A 19,747-nucleotide genomic window follows, 5' to 3' on the forward strand; every position below is an offset into this window, starting at 1 on the left:
AAACTGAATCACAACAGGTGATTTAAACAAGGACGGATGGTCCCATAAACGTGAAAAGGTGGAAAAGCCAACAAATACCCTTTAATTATGCCCACTGCAAGTCCTTACTAGGCCAAAGACATACAAAAAGAACAGAATATCAACAGTTTAGCTTGTAAGGGGTCCGACTTGCAGACTCCACATCAGGCAATAAGTTGATCCTGGCATAAGTGGACTTTGAAGCAGGACATCTGGTGGCAAAGATGACATCTACCACTTCACGTAGCAGATCAAATACAGTTAACTGCCGCTGCTCAGTCTCCACACATGGATTTGTTGATTATGCAGGCTCGGGTAAAGAACCCTTCCCTGCTGTTGCAACAGGAGATACTCTTGCAGTGTAATCCTGATCGGAAGACAGATGCTCATGCCCAGCAGCTCAGGTACCATATACTTGTGGCCAAATACAGAGCAACTAAGATGGCTTGGACCTGGTTGTTCCTGATCTTTTTTAGAACTCGAGGCAGGAAAGGCAGGGGAGAAGGCATACAAGAGTGCTGTATTTCATTCCAACTAGAATACATCTGCCAGCGAGTCCCTTCACAGAATCTCCAACATGGAAAACCTTTGACATTGTGCTTTCTCAATGGCAGCAAACAGATCTAGCCCGAGTTCTCTTTACTGTCAGAAGATGCCCTGTACCGCCCTGGGATTTAGATGCCATTCATAATCCGTCAAATGGTGCCAACTAAGCTCGTCCACTTTGGCATTCAAGCATCCTAAAAGTTGGTTTGCAATCAGGAAACTTTCCTTCTGCTCCAGCCAGAGCCAAAAGCATAAAGCCTTCTAGAAAAGAACCCAAGACATCGCTTTGCCCTGGCAATATGGCAATAGTGTTATATGTGAGAACCTGACCCAGTCTCCCTTTGACAGATGGCAGGAAAGCCTTTAACGTCTAATGAACCACGGATGACCTCCTCAACAATGTAGTGATGCATCTGTCACTACTGTCAACTCTGGATAGGGAAGGGAGAAGGGTCTGCAGGTGGCCCAATCACCATTGCATATTGTCCCTTCTGAAATGTGATTGGAATCTATCAAATTTCCACAGAACTGTGCCCACTGGAACATCAAATTCCACTGCAGTTTCTATGTGCCACCTAGCATATTTGACCAGGAAAAGTCAGACGAGAAAGAAGCCAAGAAGCCTCAGACCAGCCGTCACAGAGCTCCAGGATCAAAGCTGATCCATCAGGATCAGAACCTGAATGTCCTGGACTCACTACAGAGGAAGGAAGGTCGTGAATAGCACTGCATCTAGGATAGCCCCAAGTAAAAGCACCATCTCTGAAAGAGTCAGACCTGCTGATTGTTAACCTCAAAGAGGTTTGCCTTCATCTGGAGGTGATCTACGACTGACTGTGGAGAGCCCATCTTCAACAGCCATTCATCGAGGTACAGCAAAACTTGTACTCTCAACCATGAACATCCGAGGGGCACTGGTGGGGCTCAAGCGCAGTACTGCAAATTGGACATGCTTCTGGTGGACTTTGAAATGCAGGTAACTCTTGTGGGACCACAGGACAGGTATATGAAAATATGCACCCTGTAAGTCCACGGACACGATCTAGTCTGCAAAGTCCATGGTGGCCAAGATCTGGGCCAGGGTGAGCATTTTGAAATTGTCCAGAAGTTGAAGGTCTAAGATATCCCAGAGATCCGTCCTTTTTTGCAACAGGAAATAAAAGGAGTAAAAACCCTTTCCTCTTTCTGAGACCGGGACCCTCTTGATGGCTCCCTTGGAGAGCAACACTCACACCTCCCGCCGCAGAAGAGAGATGTTCACCCCTGAAAGTTGATCAGATGTGGGGTGGGGGAGATGAAGTGTAGCAGACAGAAAGGGTAGGGCATGCTGAACAATCTGTATAAACCATTAATTGGACATAAAGGATTGTCATCCTGGGAGGAAAAATTTAATCCTGCCCCTTAAATGTTGGGTGTTCGCTGGTAAGAGAAAATCAAAGTGGCTCAGAAGTAGGTGCTGCAGGTGAGAGGAATTGGGAAGACATTCATGTCTGCAGGGAGAGTTAAGAGGAAACGTATGATAGTATGGTGTCTAAGAGGGAGCACAGAGGAGCATTTCAATGCCAGACTATTTCCTTCCTTACCACCCTGCTAATCAAACTAACCAATTCCAAACCTATGATGTTCTGCAAGTGCTTCTTTACAGTCTGAAAGATTTTTCATGTTTCATTGTGTATCTTGCAATTTGCATATGGTCCAGCAGACATATATTTAAGGCAGTATCACCATCAATCTGACACTCCACACCTTCATGCATCAATTCATTGTCTCTTTTGATATGTTTCTAGAGCTTTCTGGCCAACAGGATTCAATATTCTGTCCCTGTTGCACTAAGCATTCAGTCAATGTACCAGCCTGAACCAGAAAATCGGATGGCTGTAGCCAAATACACAACTCACTGTGCAATACTGTAACAGTCATACCCATGAAACAAGACAAGGACAATCAGTGGAAACCCAAAACCTCTTCAATAAATGAATCAGACACTCAAGGAACACTAGAAACAGAATACACATTTTTAGATGTTTATTTTAGAAGCCCAATCTAGTGCATGGAAAATGAATTGTAAACACACAGAATATACACAATAAAGCAGTGAGTATATGAATAAATACTGTGAACAGCAAAAATATTTCAACATGGTTATTGAATTTCTAGATATAATACCCTAATTTGTTGCTACTTCTAGGCACTATACTAGCTCTAAAAGATGTGCAAATAACACAACTGTATTGACTTTCAAAGATGGTGCACAATCTCATAACTGGTTCACAAAAATAGGATGACTGTTCTGTCTTAGCAGCAAGCCTGTGATTTCTGGCACAGAGCAGTTGTGTGTTTCAGAACAAAAAGAACAGCTACTCAGGCAGTTGGTGAAGGGCACTTGCTGTCATGCAGCAACCTTCAACTAAATGGATGCTGAAACTGGGCCTGCCCTCTTTTAATAGCACTGGTACAAAGATTTCCTCTCTCTCATCTAGCTCTCTGTGCTCACTTTTATAAAGAAACAAGTCTATAAAGAGTAGGAAAATGCTCTTTACGCTATATCAAATTATTAAAAAATGTTTCTTAAGAGAAACAATGAATCGCAAGCAAGCACTAACCTTCTAGAAGCTCTTGTTTCATTATAATGGATAACAATGATATACTTCAGCAGAAATGATTAAATAACATGGGTGTATTCACATAAGCTAGATTATCATATTTACATCAAACACCTAAAAAACTTAACAACGTTAGGAAAGTGCATTTCATGAAATCAATGTTTTTACATTTCTCAATTATTTGACTAACACACATTTCATATCAAACTAAGAGGTCCACAGAGGGAAACATACTGAGTGTACACAGCGTTTACAACACTTTAGGATGGCACAAGGTGTCAAGGGCACCAACTGCAAGCATTATTGTATGCTAGTGAGTTAATCAGAGAACACTGTTAGCATTGGTGCGATGAAAGATGTCTGGGCTATTGGTTGCCACCGCTGGTTTTAGGACTTCTGGGCAGTAATGCTATCTTCACTACTTGGCCACAATGTGTGGGTAGAGGAAGCACTGTTAACACAGGTAAGGGCTGTACCTTAGAAGACAAAGTACAGGAGAGAGCCACACGTCTATGAGAGGATAAAGACAAGGGAGAGGACTCTCGAGAGGCAATAAGCAGCAGAGAAGACTTACTGTGAAGGGTCAAGAGCAGGGGAGAGGGGGCTTACAGAGGAAATGAGCAGCAGACAGGCCTGTGACTGTTACAGACCAAAACAAAGTGACAGGCTATGCGAAGGGAACGCTTCTAATTTGAAGAGACCAAAGCCAGGGAGAGGCAGTGAGTAAGAAAGCGTAATGTGGTACACAGGTAGTCAAGTCCTTGTTCTGATGCACGTGACATACCCAGAAAGGCAAGGATTAAAAGTTTTCTTCACAGTGGAAGCCCAGCAAGATGGAAACTAGAGAGTTTTAACCGAAAACTAGGGTCAATACAGCAGGAATTAACAGTCTACCCTAGCCTAGCTTGTCTCAAAGCAGTGATTTCCTCTCCCCTCTTCATGCTGGACAAATATAGCACAGACTCTATTCTTCATCATGGCAGGGGATGCGGCAGACTCTGCCCCCAGCATGTTGCTGCTGGTCCAACATCTGCTTCAGTTAGATGTCAGAGAGGCAAACTACTTCAGTACTTCAGCTGGGAGCGTTAGCCTGCAAGTAGCACTGAAAAGAGCACTGCCACACTTCTCTGGGACATAGAAAAGAGATGATCTACTCATGAGTGAGAGTCCTGATGTGGCCTATCTCGGTTGTAATGCGCCAATGAGAGGGATCTACTGCCTTACTGACAGCAGATGAAGTTGTGCACAGCAGAGGAACATTCACTGGTACCAACCATCTTACAATATTGTTTCATGACCATGCTCTGTTATTGTTTAAAATCTGAAGTTGTGAAAAGTAGGTCAGCCTGCATGTTTTTACTGATTACACTGTATAAAATGATTGCAGCATTTGTTGGAACTGCCCAAGAGACCAACCAGGAATAGCTGGACCAATCTGAAAGATCAACAGATACGGTAAGACAGGCCGGTGGTGCCCGCCAGCACACTTTAATTACTGTGTCTAGGGCTGTATGTTAGCTTGAAATGGATAATGATTTCAATGTACGTGATTACTGCCATTTTGAGTTTGCATCCCAAGCCCACTAAAACCTCCTGAACTAAATCCTCAACTCCTCACTTAAACTACCCATTAAGAGCTGAAGAGCACACAGTAATTAACTGCTTATCCAATTGGAATGCAATAATAGTATTCAAGGCCCTGGGGCAACAACCAGGGGTAGTCAGTACGAGTCAGGTCAGCACAAGTGTGGAATTTACCTTTTTCAATAGAACAGAGGCAGCAGTGGTTGAACTTAGACAATTCCGGTTTGGATTATGCAAATGTACTATGAGCAGCTTTACCAGCCAAATAAATGCTTTGTCTGCAAAATGGTCAAACAACTACAGTATTAATACATTTGACGCTGCATAAAATAGATCCTGTCCATATTTTTAGGGTTCCTGCATAGGCTTTCTGTGCATGCCAAAAATAATATGAAGCACTTAAACAGATTTTTAAAAAAAGAGTACAGTAAGAAAAGAAAGGAATGGAAAAGACTGACATTGCAGAAAAAAATTAAAAGAAATATCCGGGTGAGCAGATGAAGTTCCAGGTTCAGACAAGTTTAAAGATGAAGTGTGATTCAAACCGCCCTCTTAAAGGCTGTGAGGTTATGAAATTATTGAATAGTAAGAGGCAGCTCATACAAGGAATGACCTTCCTCTCACTCGCTCTCTGCCTCAATTAGAGGAACCTTCAGAGGAATGAGCTACTTGATCAAAAGTCCATTCTGGGGGGGAAAAAAGGGATATCAGATCCGTCAGAAATGTGGGACCTGTTTTGTAATATGCCCTATATGAAAGGAAAGCTACTTTAGGAGCAACCCTTTTGCTCACTGTCAGACATCCTAGCCAGGCATCCTAGCCTCTGTTTGCCAACTGAAATATGATCAGATTTTTTTCAGTCTTGTCATAATTCTAGGAGCAATATTTTGTAGTCTCTGAAGTTTTCCTAGTGCACTGCTAGGCAAGCCCATATAAGATCTAAAATTACATGTTCTTTGCCTTAGTAACAGGTAGGTTGGGCTGGGGTCCAATGATTTTCTTTTCCCCCTACAATCAACACCTTTCTTTTCATTGTCATCCATTATTTCATTCCTAGGAGTCATTCCTGCAGACCACCAGTATAATTTGTGGACTTCTGATCACATTTTAGCAGAAGCTGAATACCATCAGCACATGAAGCGTATTCAAAGCCATAAGATGTTATGAGGCTACAAAGGGGTTGTATGTCTATTTTAAATGGAACCGGTGGGCGGGCAGAGCCCCTAGGCACTCACAAAAGAGGGACATTTTCTGTGAGAAAAAAGTGGAGCAAACCACTGCCTGTGATCTATTTTCTAAAAAAGAGAAGAACCACAAAATAAACTTTCCTCTGAATCCAAGCAAGTATAACTGTCTGATTAATAGGTCATGCCTGATTGTATCAAAGGCTGCAGAGAGATCAAATAATATGATCCCTCTGCAAACACCTTCTTCCTCCCAAGATCTTAATTGATCCAAGAAGCTTACTAGTGGCACCTTGGTCCTGTGTTTAGGCCTGAAGACCGCTTAATATTTATTTATTATAGATCTTTCCTCAAGCAGATTTGCAAGCCAGTTAGCCAGAAACATTTCAACCACCTTATACATCAGGTGCAGTAGTGTAATCGGCATAACGTTATTTAATTGATTCATTTTAAGACCTGCTTCTTTCTGAGGGGCTTCACATCATGTTTGAACTATACTGGTGCAATTATTCCAGATATTAAGGAGCTGTTAATCAACACCATAAGCTAATCTTGCACTACAGGAATTATCCCTTCAAAGACTCTTATCGGTCATGGGTCATCTGGCGATCCTGATTTAAGAGGCATTAAAATGTCTTTCAGAGAGAGGAGGCTCATTTCTAGATGGGATGTCCTGTCGTTTTCTGAGTGGCACTGTTTCCAGTAGCAATCTGAGAAGAGACACAAAATCTCTCAGGCTCTAATTATGAAAATTGGTTTTAAACATTAGCAATTTTAACAGTGAGCAAGTCTGCTAAATTGTTATAAAGTTATTGAGAGGCAGCGACCTCTGTATTCAGCACAGAGACATGAGAAAAGTCATTCACAATTTTAAATAACGTGCAAGTAGTTAGTGTTTTGGGAGGGTATCTTCATGATCGTTTAAATCTCCTAAAATGATAATATGGTCAAATTTGATTGAGACCAAACTACACAGCTCTAATAATTTCTCTCTCTCAGCTTTAGCTGCAGGTTGGCCAGAACTATTGTTTCCAAAACATATAGAGTAGGCTTTGTGTCATCCCCTTGCTCATGATTGGATGGCAGCCATCTTTGCATGCATTATATTTTAATAAACGAAGATGGCTGCCATGGATGCATGAGCATTTGTGGCAGCTAGCTATCTCAAAAGAAGCACTGGCAAAACCAGTTACTACTGAAACCTACTGGCTTTGCCATGCTGGTTAAGAGTATGTATGTGGTTTCCATAAGAGATGCTCATATACTTTTAATGTATTACAAAGCTTTCTATGTCCTGATTATTTCACCATGTTTAGAGATTGTTGTGCTGTTTAGTGGTTCCCCTGTCAAAGCACTGATGTTCGGGGTCTTGTTATTGAAATGTTGCTTTTTTAATTTTATGATGACAGTGTGAGAAAATGTATCAACGTTTGGCGGTATGGCTTGGCGCTGATTAACTACCTTGGAACAGCAGGTGAAGGTCCGCGCTGAGGATGTGGAAAACAGATCTCGCCGAAACAATATCCGAATAGTGGGATTGCCCGAAAAAGTTGAGTGCAATGACTTGACCTCCTATCTGGAGGACTGGATCCGCACAGAGGTGGCGTCGGAGGGCCTATCCTCTTTCTATGCCTTCGAGAGAGCGCAAGAGTACCGACTATCCCGCCTCCTCCGGGGCCCCCCTCGCAACCAGTAGTGGCCTGGCTGCTACACTACAAAGACCAAGACCATATTCTCGGGCAGGCCCAGAGATGGGAAGAGATGAAAGTGGAGAACAGTGTGGTCCGCATTTTCCTGGATTTCTCACAAGAGGTGCAAAAACAGCAAGCCACCTTCTTGGAGGTCAAGAAGCAACTGAGATCACTGAACATCCCTTATGCTATGCTCTTCGCAGCCACGCTGAGAGTGGTGGAAGGGCAGGGATCACACTACTTCTGGAACCCACACGAGGCGCAAGACTGGCTGGATGGTCAATCAGGGGCAGATAATATCCGAACACACCAGGGGAACCGACCCCAGAACCAGCGCAGACGGTCTAGGGGACCCCATCACAGTGAGGCAGCGCCGTCTTTGGAGGAGGCGAGGAGAGAGAGGAGGAGTGCTACTGCAAGCCGTGGCACCCTTGAGCTGGGGAGAAACCAGCCCCCAGTCTGTGGCGACAGAGGGAGATGTACAGCACTCGGAGTCGAAAGGGGAATCTGGAGACTCGACAACACCTAGGGTAGAACTACCTATAGTAACACCTGGGACCTCTGAGGACATCATATGAAGCCACTACGAGAGACTGAGATGAGAACTGAAAAGACCACCGTAGGGTGCCTAAGGGTAGACAAGACACCGGCTCTGAGAACAGCTGAGACTGGATGGGGTGAGATCTGGAGCTGAGGGCCCTGCACCGCTATGGGCCTGGTCTCACGCACCTCATAAGAAAGTTTTCTTGACTAAATCTAGTTTGGATGGGGTGTTGTTTTTTCACCTGTCCTGGGGTGTGGGAGTTGGGAAGTTGGTTGGTTGACATATTAAGGGAATGCTGCCGCTGAACCCCCGACAAGTAAACCTGGAGAGCGAAGCGGAATAGACACAAACTGTTTATGGCAAGTGAATGCATAGCGAAAGTTATATTACAAACGAATGTAATGGGGGAATCACAGAGCTATAAGATTGTATCCTGGAATATTAGGGGTATGCACAATATGGCTAAGCAGTGCAAAGTGTTCGCCTATTTACAAAGAAGAGGGACTCACATAGCAATGCTGCAGGAAACCCACCTGACTGCGGCAGAGGGGGTGGCTCTGCAGATGAGATGGAGAGGCCAGATGTACTACACATCCTATTCTGCTTATCCCCTCATCTACTACATGCAGTACTGATGGGGGGGATGGGGTTGGGGGGGGGATGATGAGATTTCAATTCTGTGGCCAATCCTGACAGACAGATCACATGCCTCGCTTGGGGGTTCCCCGGTAGGTAGAGTAGCTGAAACGTTTTGAGTATGGCAGTCCGAGTGGGGCTTATTAGACTCGTGGAGATAGCTTTACCCACATACCAGAGATTATTCCTCCTTTTCCAATATGCATGACTTACATATCCATCTAGACACGTTTCTCTGTACACAAGAAGTACATAGTCAGGTTGGAGAAGTGGAATACCTGAGGAGGACAACATCCTACCACAATCCTGTCTTTCTCCAGCTGGCCTGGGAGAGAACCAAGCCCCGAATACCGACCCGGCGCATCAAGCCAGAATCTACAGACGATCCAGTCTTCGGGAACAGGTGCGGGGGACACAGACGGTATTTTGCAGAAAACAAAGCTGTTGCTTCTTCTCCCCAGATCCTGTGGGATGCATTCAAAGTAGTGATGAGGGAACTGTATGGCCGAATCGATAGGAATCCGGAAGACACTATGAGGGGAGGTCATGGCAACGGAGGGTGAGTTACGCACACTAGAAAAGCAAACTCCTGGCCACCATGAGCAGCAAAGGGAGGTGAGCGAGGCCAGGGAGAAAGTAGCGGAGCACACTGAAAGGCTCCGCTGCTTTGACTATAAAAATTATATGGTAAGATCACATGCTGAAAGGGACAAAACGGACACCCATTATAGAAATTATAACCCCCACGGAACAGAGATTATTCTGGCGGGAAGAGATCAACCACCATTTTCTTGAGTACTACACCTCTCTCTACACTAGCGTCGCACAGAGTAGAGATGATGACATACAGGCTTTCATAGAACCTCTCCCACGCTGGCACCTCACAGGGGAAGAGAAGGAAGCAATGAGGGGGGGGGGTGGATATCGAAGAGATGGAAATCAGAGAGGCCATCAATGGCCTAGCACGAGGGAAAACCCCGGGCACAGAAGGGCTCCCCATAGAATTTTATGTTGCATACGTTGACGATCTGGCCCCTAAACTTGCGAAGTTATATAAAGCGGCAAGAGAGCAAAGTCGCCTTCCAGACACAACCAGGGAGGCGTTGATAGTTCCACTACTGAAACCAGGCAAGCCGGCACATGACAGCAGGGCCTAAAGGCTACCTTCCATGCTTAACACAGACTATAACATTCTTATCTGGATCCTTCCGATGAGACTGCTACCACTTATGACCCACCTGGTTCATACGGACTAAGCAGGATTTATCCCCACACGTAACACAGCCCAGAATATCCGCCGGGGTCTCAACCTCTTGGACGCTGATATTCCAGAAAAAAAGAACTGCTGCTGTCTTTGCCGTCGACAGCGAAGGCATTTGACAGCCAGGAATGGAACTAACTATATGCAGTCCTAGAACATATGGGGTGGGGGATTCATTAGATGGACACAGTTGCTGTACAGGGATCCCAGAGCCCTCATTAGAACAGGGTCCACAATATCTGAAATGTACAGGGTGGAGAGGGGCACATGGCAAGAGTGCCCCCTCAAGTCCTTTTTATTTGTGTTGGCAATGGAACCGTTGGCTGCCCAAGCACGGACTGTACTTTGGTATCAGGGACTACAGCACGAAGATACCTCTCACCGAATAGCGATGATCTGCTTATGTTCCTACAAGATACAGGGTCAGAACTCGAGGGAGCCGAGGCACTCTTACAACAATTTGGCAAGACAGCAGGGCTACGAGTGAATTGGCAAAAATCACACCTCTATCCACTGTCAGCAGAACGCGACCCACCAGGGGAATTGGGACATGTTTCCTGGGAGCCTAGGTGCATGGCCTACCTGGGAGTCAAGGTCTATCACACTAGGGCTGATCTACTAGAGGGTAACATAGGTAGTGCCACTAGGGTGCTGAAAACTAGTCTGGAATTTTGGAAGATGCTTCCTTTGTCAGTGGCGGGGAGAATAGCACTCCTTAAAATGGTGGCACTGCCAAGTCTCTCATACGGTTTTGCAGTCCTGCCGCTCTGGATTCCTGCCATGGTCTTTAGGGAGCAAGATTCCCTGATCACGGTTTTCAATTTGGGGACTGGGCGACGACCAGTAGCCCTCACTACAAAGAAAAGATCGCAGGCGGAGGGAGATTTGGCGGTTCCGGACTTTGAATCATACTATCTGGCAGCACAATTACAATGGCTGACCCAGTGGATAGCGGGGCGTCAATTCCAAACTGGCGGGCTTACCTCAGCGGTCCCCCATCTCCCTCAATTGGTAGGAATGCTATTCAAATTTACCGGACCTGATCAATCAGATACCCCAGAGGTCTGTGTCATTCGTAAAAGTTGGAAGAGATGGCTCCAAAAAACTGACACAGTACACTTTACTCACCTGACATCCCAATAACTTTGGTACTATGGGTGCCCAACAGGGGAGATTTGGGGGGGGGGCACTGCATCTTGGGTGGATGCGGGCCTACACGGCTGGGGGACCTGTATAAGGATGGGGGGCTGCCGCTGCCCTTTGAGGAATTCAGGCAGGAGTATGATCTCCCACAAGGTCACTTTCTGTTACACCATGCCGTAACCCACGTCATCCAAAAACATTTGCACTCAGGAGGCACAGAACCGCGACCCCATGGGGTCAGCAACTATATAATAAACTCGGAAGGTATGTATTAGGCAATAACCGGATTATACAGGGCAATCCATGCGGGAGAATTCCGTCCCCTGAAGGACCTACGAATGAAATGGGAGACAGAATTGGGGATCCCTACACCGGAGAAGTCCAGGGGGCAGATATTAGAAAGAGCACCAAAGATATCTCGAAACGCCAGGTTCAAATTAATACACTTCTATATAATACATAGGGCATCTCTCACCGATATGCGGCTCCACTAACACTTTTAGGTTGTGGAATCACGTTCTCCTGGATCCATTTTGGACCTAGTAGGCCCTGTGATACACAATGAAAATACAGGCCTGTTTCTGTAGAACACCTTACAATGTTGGATTAGCTAGGCCTTGAAGAAATGTCTATTGTGCTTGAAACGCATTATGTTGCAAGGCTTGCTAAACTGACGGCCATCACAAGACACCACCGCATGCTAGCTTGCAAAATCCTCACTGCTAAAAGTACTAACGTATGCACTTATGGTTCCTCTTTCTCCACATATAGATGTATCACAAGACATTTGATGCAGAGGACATTGTGCAAGCTTCTTGTCTATGATACTAACCCTTATATGGAGCATCACGTGTGCTATATAGAAAAAAATTCATCATACGTCAAAATCAAGAACCAATGAAATGTGTTAATGTATCTGCGGTTTAATGCTATAAAAGATCATGCATTATTTCCTTGTGCAGACTGTTCAAGCTGGATTTAGGCTGCTCAGTCTCCATGTACATGTATTTCTTATTATGTCTTATTAGTTCTTATTAAAAGTTATCTAAGGAAGAGCGGCTGGTCTTGGTTTGTTTCCTGAATTGTCTGGATTTGAAATACTCTGACTTGGCTTCGACAAGGTAATAGGTGCTAAATGTCCACGTTGCAGAGAAGCAGCCTCAGAATTCATACAGATGATGTGGACTTGTGCAAACCTTACCACTTATTGGTGTGGGGTAACGACTCATATGGCTGAGGTCCTGGACCGGGATATCCCTTGCATGCCTGGCCACTGTCTCCTTCACCGGTTCCCCCATATTTCCAAGAATAAGGCCATTAGTAGGCTCAGGACCTTGTGTACATACTCGCAAAGAGGGAAATAACAAGGAACTGGAAAAGTTCCTCAGGCTCTGGGCTAACTAGCTGGAAGAAGGAACTGGAGCGATGGGCGGAATATGAGAGTCTAGTTTTAAAATGTGAGACAAGGCAGAGCCGGGGTTCACCGGCTCTAACGTGAATATGGGAACAACTGGTTGAAACCCTGAAAGATAAGAAAAGGCTATCCCTCAATGAATCTAGAGAGCTCTTACCACCTACCACCGACCAGGAACAGACACCTCCTATAACATAGTAAGGAACTGCCCATTGGGGAAGCTTGACCAGTAAGGCTACCGATATAGCATTCACCTAGCACAAATGTAGATAAACGTGCGCACTCACACAGATCGTACACGGCAGGATACAGGTCTAGCATGGGTGGCAGCACGGGAGGGAGCGGAGGGAGTAGGGGGGGTAAGGGCAATGTTCTGAAGTACTGTATGATTGTTGAGTATTATGCTAAAACAATCAATAAAATCTGTTTTAAAAAAAAAAATTAGCAACGTTTTTCACCATATCATTTTAATCTAGGTAGGGAGTGACTGTAATGGCAGAGGAAAACAGAACGCAGAACAAACCTAAACTGAGGGGAGGCTGTGCGGAAGCCAGTGTTCTAGCCTCAAAAGGCAATGAGTGTTGCCTTGACTGGGTACGACATCTAAGAACACTCTCTCTCAGAGGGAAGTGAATTCAGCCCTGCAAAACATGCCATTGAGAAAAATATGCTACATCATGTTGAGAAGTGAACTGAGAGAGGAAAAAGCTGGGTCAAACACCTCTCATGGTTCATATGGAGTGTGGCCCCAGGTCTCAGAAGACTTGTCACAGATCCTGCTCCCTAAAGGGAAGGGCAGAACAGTTCAAAATATGACTGGAGTTGGAAAGAGGAGGGAGGGACCTCGATGGAAGAGGGTTTAAAGACAAAAAAAATCAGTATGGAACTGGCAGTGAAATGAGAGGGCAGGTCCCCGATTCCATTCCTTTGCATTTTTCCCAGACAATTTAACGAAGAGAACAGAGAGGAAAAGTCGAGCCACGGGCTCGAAGTGAAGTGAGACAACCAGCTCATGAGGCCGAACAATCTTCTTTGGTAGGGATACCTTGATTGAATAATATAAGGCATATTAGGGGACAAACATTTCGCTGAATTACAAAGCAGTAAAAACCCTTACGAAATTAACCGATCAACGTTGAGAGAAATTGGTTCTAGAAAAAGATTATAAAGCCATAGTGACTTGTGTACCCCATTAACTCCACAAGATGACACCACCTTAAAGACAATAAAAGGGCTTATCAAACAAATGTTGTCTACCGGCGCGGTACATTTGCTTCCTGCGTTTGCCTGACTGACCAAAACAATTAAAAATTCAGCCTTTGAAGTTGTATGCAGAAAACTCTTAACCACAGCAGATAATCCAAGTCCTAGACCCTGAGCATTCACCCAATAAGTCAGCTATCCTTCTGACATATATATTACGCAAACAAACCAGGGTTCATGGTAAGTCAGAGAATCAAAATTAAATCTACAAAACACCAAAATTTAGGTTTACATTTTCAAGGTTGTATTTTCATCAGGTCAACATACAATTTGTAGATGTTTTTAGAGACTCATTTTGTCACTAAATACACAGCGTAAGATGTATAATAACACTGATTTCATATCCTAATCATTAAGGAGCCAGAAATGTAAAAGAACACAGGAATTATCAAGAAATAAACAATCTATCCAAGGACCTCAAAGTTCTACAGTCACTGAAATGGCCAACACGTGCTTCGCAGACTGTAAACGTTTCTTCAGGGGAGAGTGGTCAAAAATAGTAAAGAAGAGCCAATAACATATGAATTCCTTGTGCTCCACCACTCACACTAGAACCATAAATCAACATCCAAGTCAAGCACTGGTTGAACGCCAAAAGCAAACAATGAGTGAAGTTTCATCTGCGACCAAACTTCATGAGCATATAACACAAACTCTTATTAAAGGCAAGGTTATCCGATCATCTTAAACCATACAAGCATACAAGGGCTTCCGCATTAAACCTCTGCATTACTTAGCAACTTATGGAGGTTTCCCCTTGTATTAGGTTTCTTTACCCCTGGATGCACGTCACTATCCATTGTACTTTTTAATTTTGATAAAATATCAAAACCAATTTGCTACCTCCAAAACTCAGAGGCTCAAAGAAATTCTACAGGAGGAAGAGAGGGGATAGCTAGTGGCATCAAACAGGACAGAAAATGCAACCTAGCACTAAACTCATAAATCCCTACAACTCAATTCCCCTACCCCAAGGGGCAGTGCTCAAACAACAGTGGGCTTGTACATCTTCCCCACCATGCATCAAGGCGAAAGTCCCCAACCTCCAAATGCATCCTGAAATACATACATCATTATATTCCAGGTCCTGTAAAACACTGTAGTAGCATCACCTTGTAAGAATATGATTTTCCAATCCTTTATAAGTCACTCAAGTATACTGAGAACACTGTAGATGCTTCAATGCCACTGGTTAGTAACTCCTTCCGAATCTCATTGACTGCCTCCTCCAGACAAGGGTGTCTAGGCTCATATCAGAAAAGGAGAGGATGGGGTAGTGAAATGTCACAGTGTTTATGTGCATCACTGCTTTAAGTATGATTTCCTGGCCTTTTGGAAAACCAGAACAGTGGCCTTTGTTTGCCCTCTTCGCCGACAACCTATATGCCCAGTGAATGTTACAAAATGTTTCTCCATTAGAACACACCACCACTTCTTTCAAAACTTTCTCCAATACCAGAACTAACAACCCTTCATCCACAGTTGTGAGGCGTCCCAAAATTCTCACTTGAAAGTCCCTCTCCATATTGTCTAAAATCTTGCAGCATTTTTCTAGACACACTAGTCCCACAACAGAATAATCCCAGAACCCTGGCATTTCTGTCACATTATTATCTGTTGATTGTCCTTGACCCTCTAGGTTTTGAATGGTGACAGCTGACACCTGTTCCACCTGGAGCACAAAATTCGTGTTTCACCCATGGCAGCTTGTTTTCTGTTGGACTTTTGTTCAGATTTTTAGTACATTATGGGGGTTATTCTAACTTTGGAGGAGGTGTTAATCCGTCCCAAAAGTGACGGAAAAGTGACGGATTTACCACCAGCCGTATTACGAGTCCATTATATCCTATGGAACTCGTAATACGGCTGGTGGTATATACGTCACTTTACCGTCACTTTTGGGACGGATTAACACTCCTCCAAAGTTAGAATAACCCCCTATGTGACTTAAGAAAGGACTGCTGCCTCCTTGCACATATTTGCAGTCTTCATGAATACCTACTTTCTGCTTTGCTTCTTTAACTCTCTCCATACATCCGTAAAAAAGTTGCTTCTTCTCTTCATTTTGTCTACAACCTCATAATCAGGGCCCTAGGTGATCTACATTATGGCATCCAAACAGAGCCACTGGAAAGCAGTCACAGTTGTATTAAATGAAGGGAGAAAGGGAGATCATTGATCCACAATCATTGGCAGTGGCCTGAGTGCTTCCCTCAGTTCCACAAAGATGCAAGAGTGTTCGAAAAGTTTCAGCACATAGTCAGCATCTATTCTTTTTGCAGTTCTCTACACCCAGTATAAAAAGGGGTTTTGTGTCCTTTCCAGGTGAGGTGGAAGAAGCATCGAAGGCTCTTCTGAATGAAGAAGGTAACTTAATTTCTGCACTGTTGGTGAGACACGCTCATAAAAAATGTGGTGCATAGCTAATGCGCCTTATCTTCTGTCCTGCTAAAGCACTAGGTATCGCGCAGAGGAGTGAAGGAATGGAACATCAGGAAGAGCTGTAGGAAGACTTGGCCATCTTGGGATCATCTGGATACTCCTTCCTCACCATCAGAGGATTATATATTTTCAGTTCCCCACTCTCTGCATTCCTTGAGGCCCCTGGCATTTTTCGGAGTATTGATTGCTTGTAGAAGAACACCAAGGACCATATTACAATATGCACCGTGGGTACACAACTGGTATATGTGCCTACTTTTTGCATCTCAGGGGACTCTGCTATTACAGAAGGGGTTACAGAAGCGTTCTCAGCCCCTTCTGCAATGTAGATCGTGCTGGTACTCTCTCAAGGGGGCATACCCTAATTTGCACGGGGATGGGTTCCCATGCAAATGAGAAAAATCTTTATCTGTGAGCTGTAATATAGACAAGGACTAATGGGCAAAGAAGCTGTCAGGGAATGCACTAATGATGTGCCACACAGAGGTAGGGCACAGGGCACAGAAGGGGAAAGCAGTATGTTTTTGCAATGGACTCCCCTGACTTCCTGGTACAGCTAGGTGCAGACACTCACTGCACCTGTCGCAAAGAAAACCACTGTCCTCTTTAGAAGGGTAGGCCATGCTGCCACCTGTAAAGTGAAGGGCGAACTGGCTACTTCAAACAGCTGTTCCACTTTTCACCTGTACGATGCCCCGAGGGCAGGTGCACGTTTGCAGCTGCTCTGGAAGCTGTGCACTAACTGTAAGAGGGCGCACTGGCCATTTATGCACAGCTGTTTAGATCAATCAGGGAAGTGCACCCTTTACATTTTTTTAAATATCTCTATTTCACGTTTGTAGTGTTCGTTACAGCAAGAACTCACAATGAACATTATTTAAAAGGTCGTCTTCAGTTACCTTGGACTATTAGGTGTACGGAACAGTAAACACCATCTAGAAGCCAGCATCAGCAGAAAACCAGCCAACGCAACGGAGAATTATGCCTTCAATTTTCCATCATCTAGGAATATGTTCACGAAATCAAAGTACAACTTTAAGCTAAGTGTAAATTCAAAGAATAAAAGGAAACCTAATACAATTAACAAGCAATGTGATAGCGTTACTTTTGTTTGTGGCATATGGGAACATTTACATGACTATAGTGTATAGATACTTACTGAGAACGGATTTAGAGGTCTTAATTTCAACAACAAAATAATGCACATTTAGTATATAACATCAAAAAAAAGTACTGTAACCAATCAACAGAGGTCCATGCAGAGAGCCATTTAAATAATATAGTCCCAAGAGTCTCTCACTGCATTTCTCAATTATGTTATTGTTTGAAGCACTTGGTAAGAGACTAGTGTAACGCTACTGTGAATGAGGTGTCAATAGTAGAGGTAGGAGGATATCATCAGCCAAGTACACTTTTGAACTCCTGATTTATCAGTAAAATGTGAGGTTGAAGTGATATATTCATGTATGAGTTACATAGTGAAAGGCGTGCATTTTCTGAGTCACGATTCACTATGTCACAATTACACTTTTGCTATAAATAGTTAGAAGGGACAATTATCACACTCTTTCAATTCCAACTCATGTTGCAGAGTAAAGAATGGGCCTCCAGCTTCTCCTATAATGAGAGGTTCTTATGACCAATGATATCAATTCTGATTATCGTTATCTCATATTGTTGTCCTAACCCTGAATGCGAATTATAATTTGCATGGAGTCTGTCATGTAATTGTATGGTGCAAAGACTATCATTAATGACCAATTCAGATACTTAGGGCCTGATTACGGTGGATGGGATATTCTGTCACGTTTGTGACGGAGGAGCTCCACCTGCCAAACTCTAAATCATGCCCTTAATATTTGTTTAATAGCATATCTGTTACTATAACTGTAAAGAGACAATAAGCTATGTTCATTTTATATCCTTGTACCAAATTACTTTACTGTCGGTTGCTACCGAAAAATGAATAAAAGGATATTACAAAAATAATTCCACTGTCATCCACTATGGACTTACGTTTCATTTTTCAATTCTGTTTTCTAAATAAAAATGTTCATGTTCAGTTTTTTTATGAATCGGTTTAGTACCGTTTACTGTCACTGTATTCAGAGTATATCCTGTGTCTTGCAGTACACGTTTGCTGAGTCATTCTGAAATCTCTCCATACACGCATTCAGAAAAATGTATGTATCCTTCTTACAGCCTCGTTACATAAGAGTGAGTTTTAAAATGTTGACGATTCTTTTTGAGAAGTTACACAGGTGCTCCATTTTACTTTGTATTCCTCTTTAACCCAAAGGCTTCATGAGTCCGGCCATCTGGGATTACTACTCACCCTGGGTGGCCAGGTAAATGCTGATGTCTTTTTGGCTGCAAGCCCACGGTGGTTTCCTTTAAGTTCTGTAGGTAGATCTTGAAATCTGGTACTTTGGACTCTTCCTCTTCTGTGGGGGGTCCAGGATCTATGTAAGCAATGGATAAAAAGATAGTTCACCTATTAAATATGCGCGCTATTACGTGGGTCTTTTTAAACCACACTAATTCATTCAGAAGGTTTTCTTTGGTCAGAATGTTGACAATTTATGTATAGAGTATGATAAGAAAACACAGGGTAATACTTGAATCATGGCCACAAAAATCAAACAACATAGATGGCAATAAAACAAATGTAGTTGACAAGGCATTTCGGAGTAAAGAGAAGGCTTTATTACACGATCGTATAGCGTCCCCTCAAAGGGGCAAACAGGGTAGATGGATTATTAGATGCAGATTGCAATGTAAAGAGGGGGCGCTTCACAGTGCTATAAGTAGCGGAGAAACTGTGGACCTGCTAACCACACCACTCAAAGCACTTGCAGCATTCAGGAGACTACAGACATTGGCAAGGATGTGCCTGCTCGATACCAGGAGCTTCGGTTTGATCACACAGGTACGAATTCAAGAGGAACCACTGGAACACCGTCCATGTGTAGCCAATGAGGAATGATACGGAAAGTCAATGAAAAAGGGAGTCAAAACGTTACCGATGAGAAAGGTTGTTGAGGAAAATTGTGAACGTGCCCGACCGAAGGTAAAAAATGAAGAGGCTACAAACAGTCCCTAGCAGAAACAATGTAACTTTAAAAGTAGGAAAAAAACGATCTGTGCTGTTTGCCAGGTAGAACAAAAGTAGCATCGGATCTCCCAGCCACATCAACAAACCGAGCATCGCACTGATAATGGCAGTACACTAGATGTTTGCTGCACACCTATATTGAATAATAGAGCTTCTAATTTCATTCAGCATTTTTCAAAAGCACTCTCCTAAAAAAAATGGTGGGGAGGTAAGGATTTTTTTTTTTACTTTTACTATTATTGTTTTTTGCTTTAACAATACGTAACAACAAAAACAGTGCAATAACTGGTGATTCATACTGAT

General features: G+C 43.6%; 1 protein-coding gene across 2 annotated transcripts in view; it reads right to left on the reverse strand.

The window, feature by feature from the left end:
- Nucleotides 1–19,747, reverse strand: part of POLG (DNA polymerase gamma, catalytic subunit) — a 795,283-nt gene that overhangs the window by 357,507 nt on the left and 418,029 nt on the right. For both annotated transcript variants that reach the window (XM_069222697.1, XM_069222698.1), the window contains exon 9: nucleotides 18,665–18,791. In XM_069222697.1, the coding sequence (XP_069078798.1) occupies nucleotides 18,665–18,791 (127 nt within the window). The remainder of the gene's footprint in view (nucleotides 1–18,664; nucleotides 18,792–19,747) is intronic.

Source organism: Pleurodeles waltl, chromosome 3_1 (genome assembly GCF_031143425.1).
Source record: "Pleurodeles waltl isolate 20211129_DDA chromosome 3_1, aPleWal1.hap1.20221129, whole genome shotgun sequence".
Taxonomy (NCBI): domain Eukaryota; kingdom Metazoa; phylum Chordata; class Amphibia; order Caudata; family Salamandridae; genus Pleurodeles; species Pleurodeles waltl.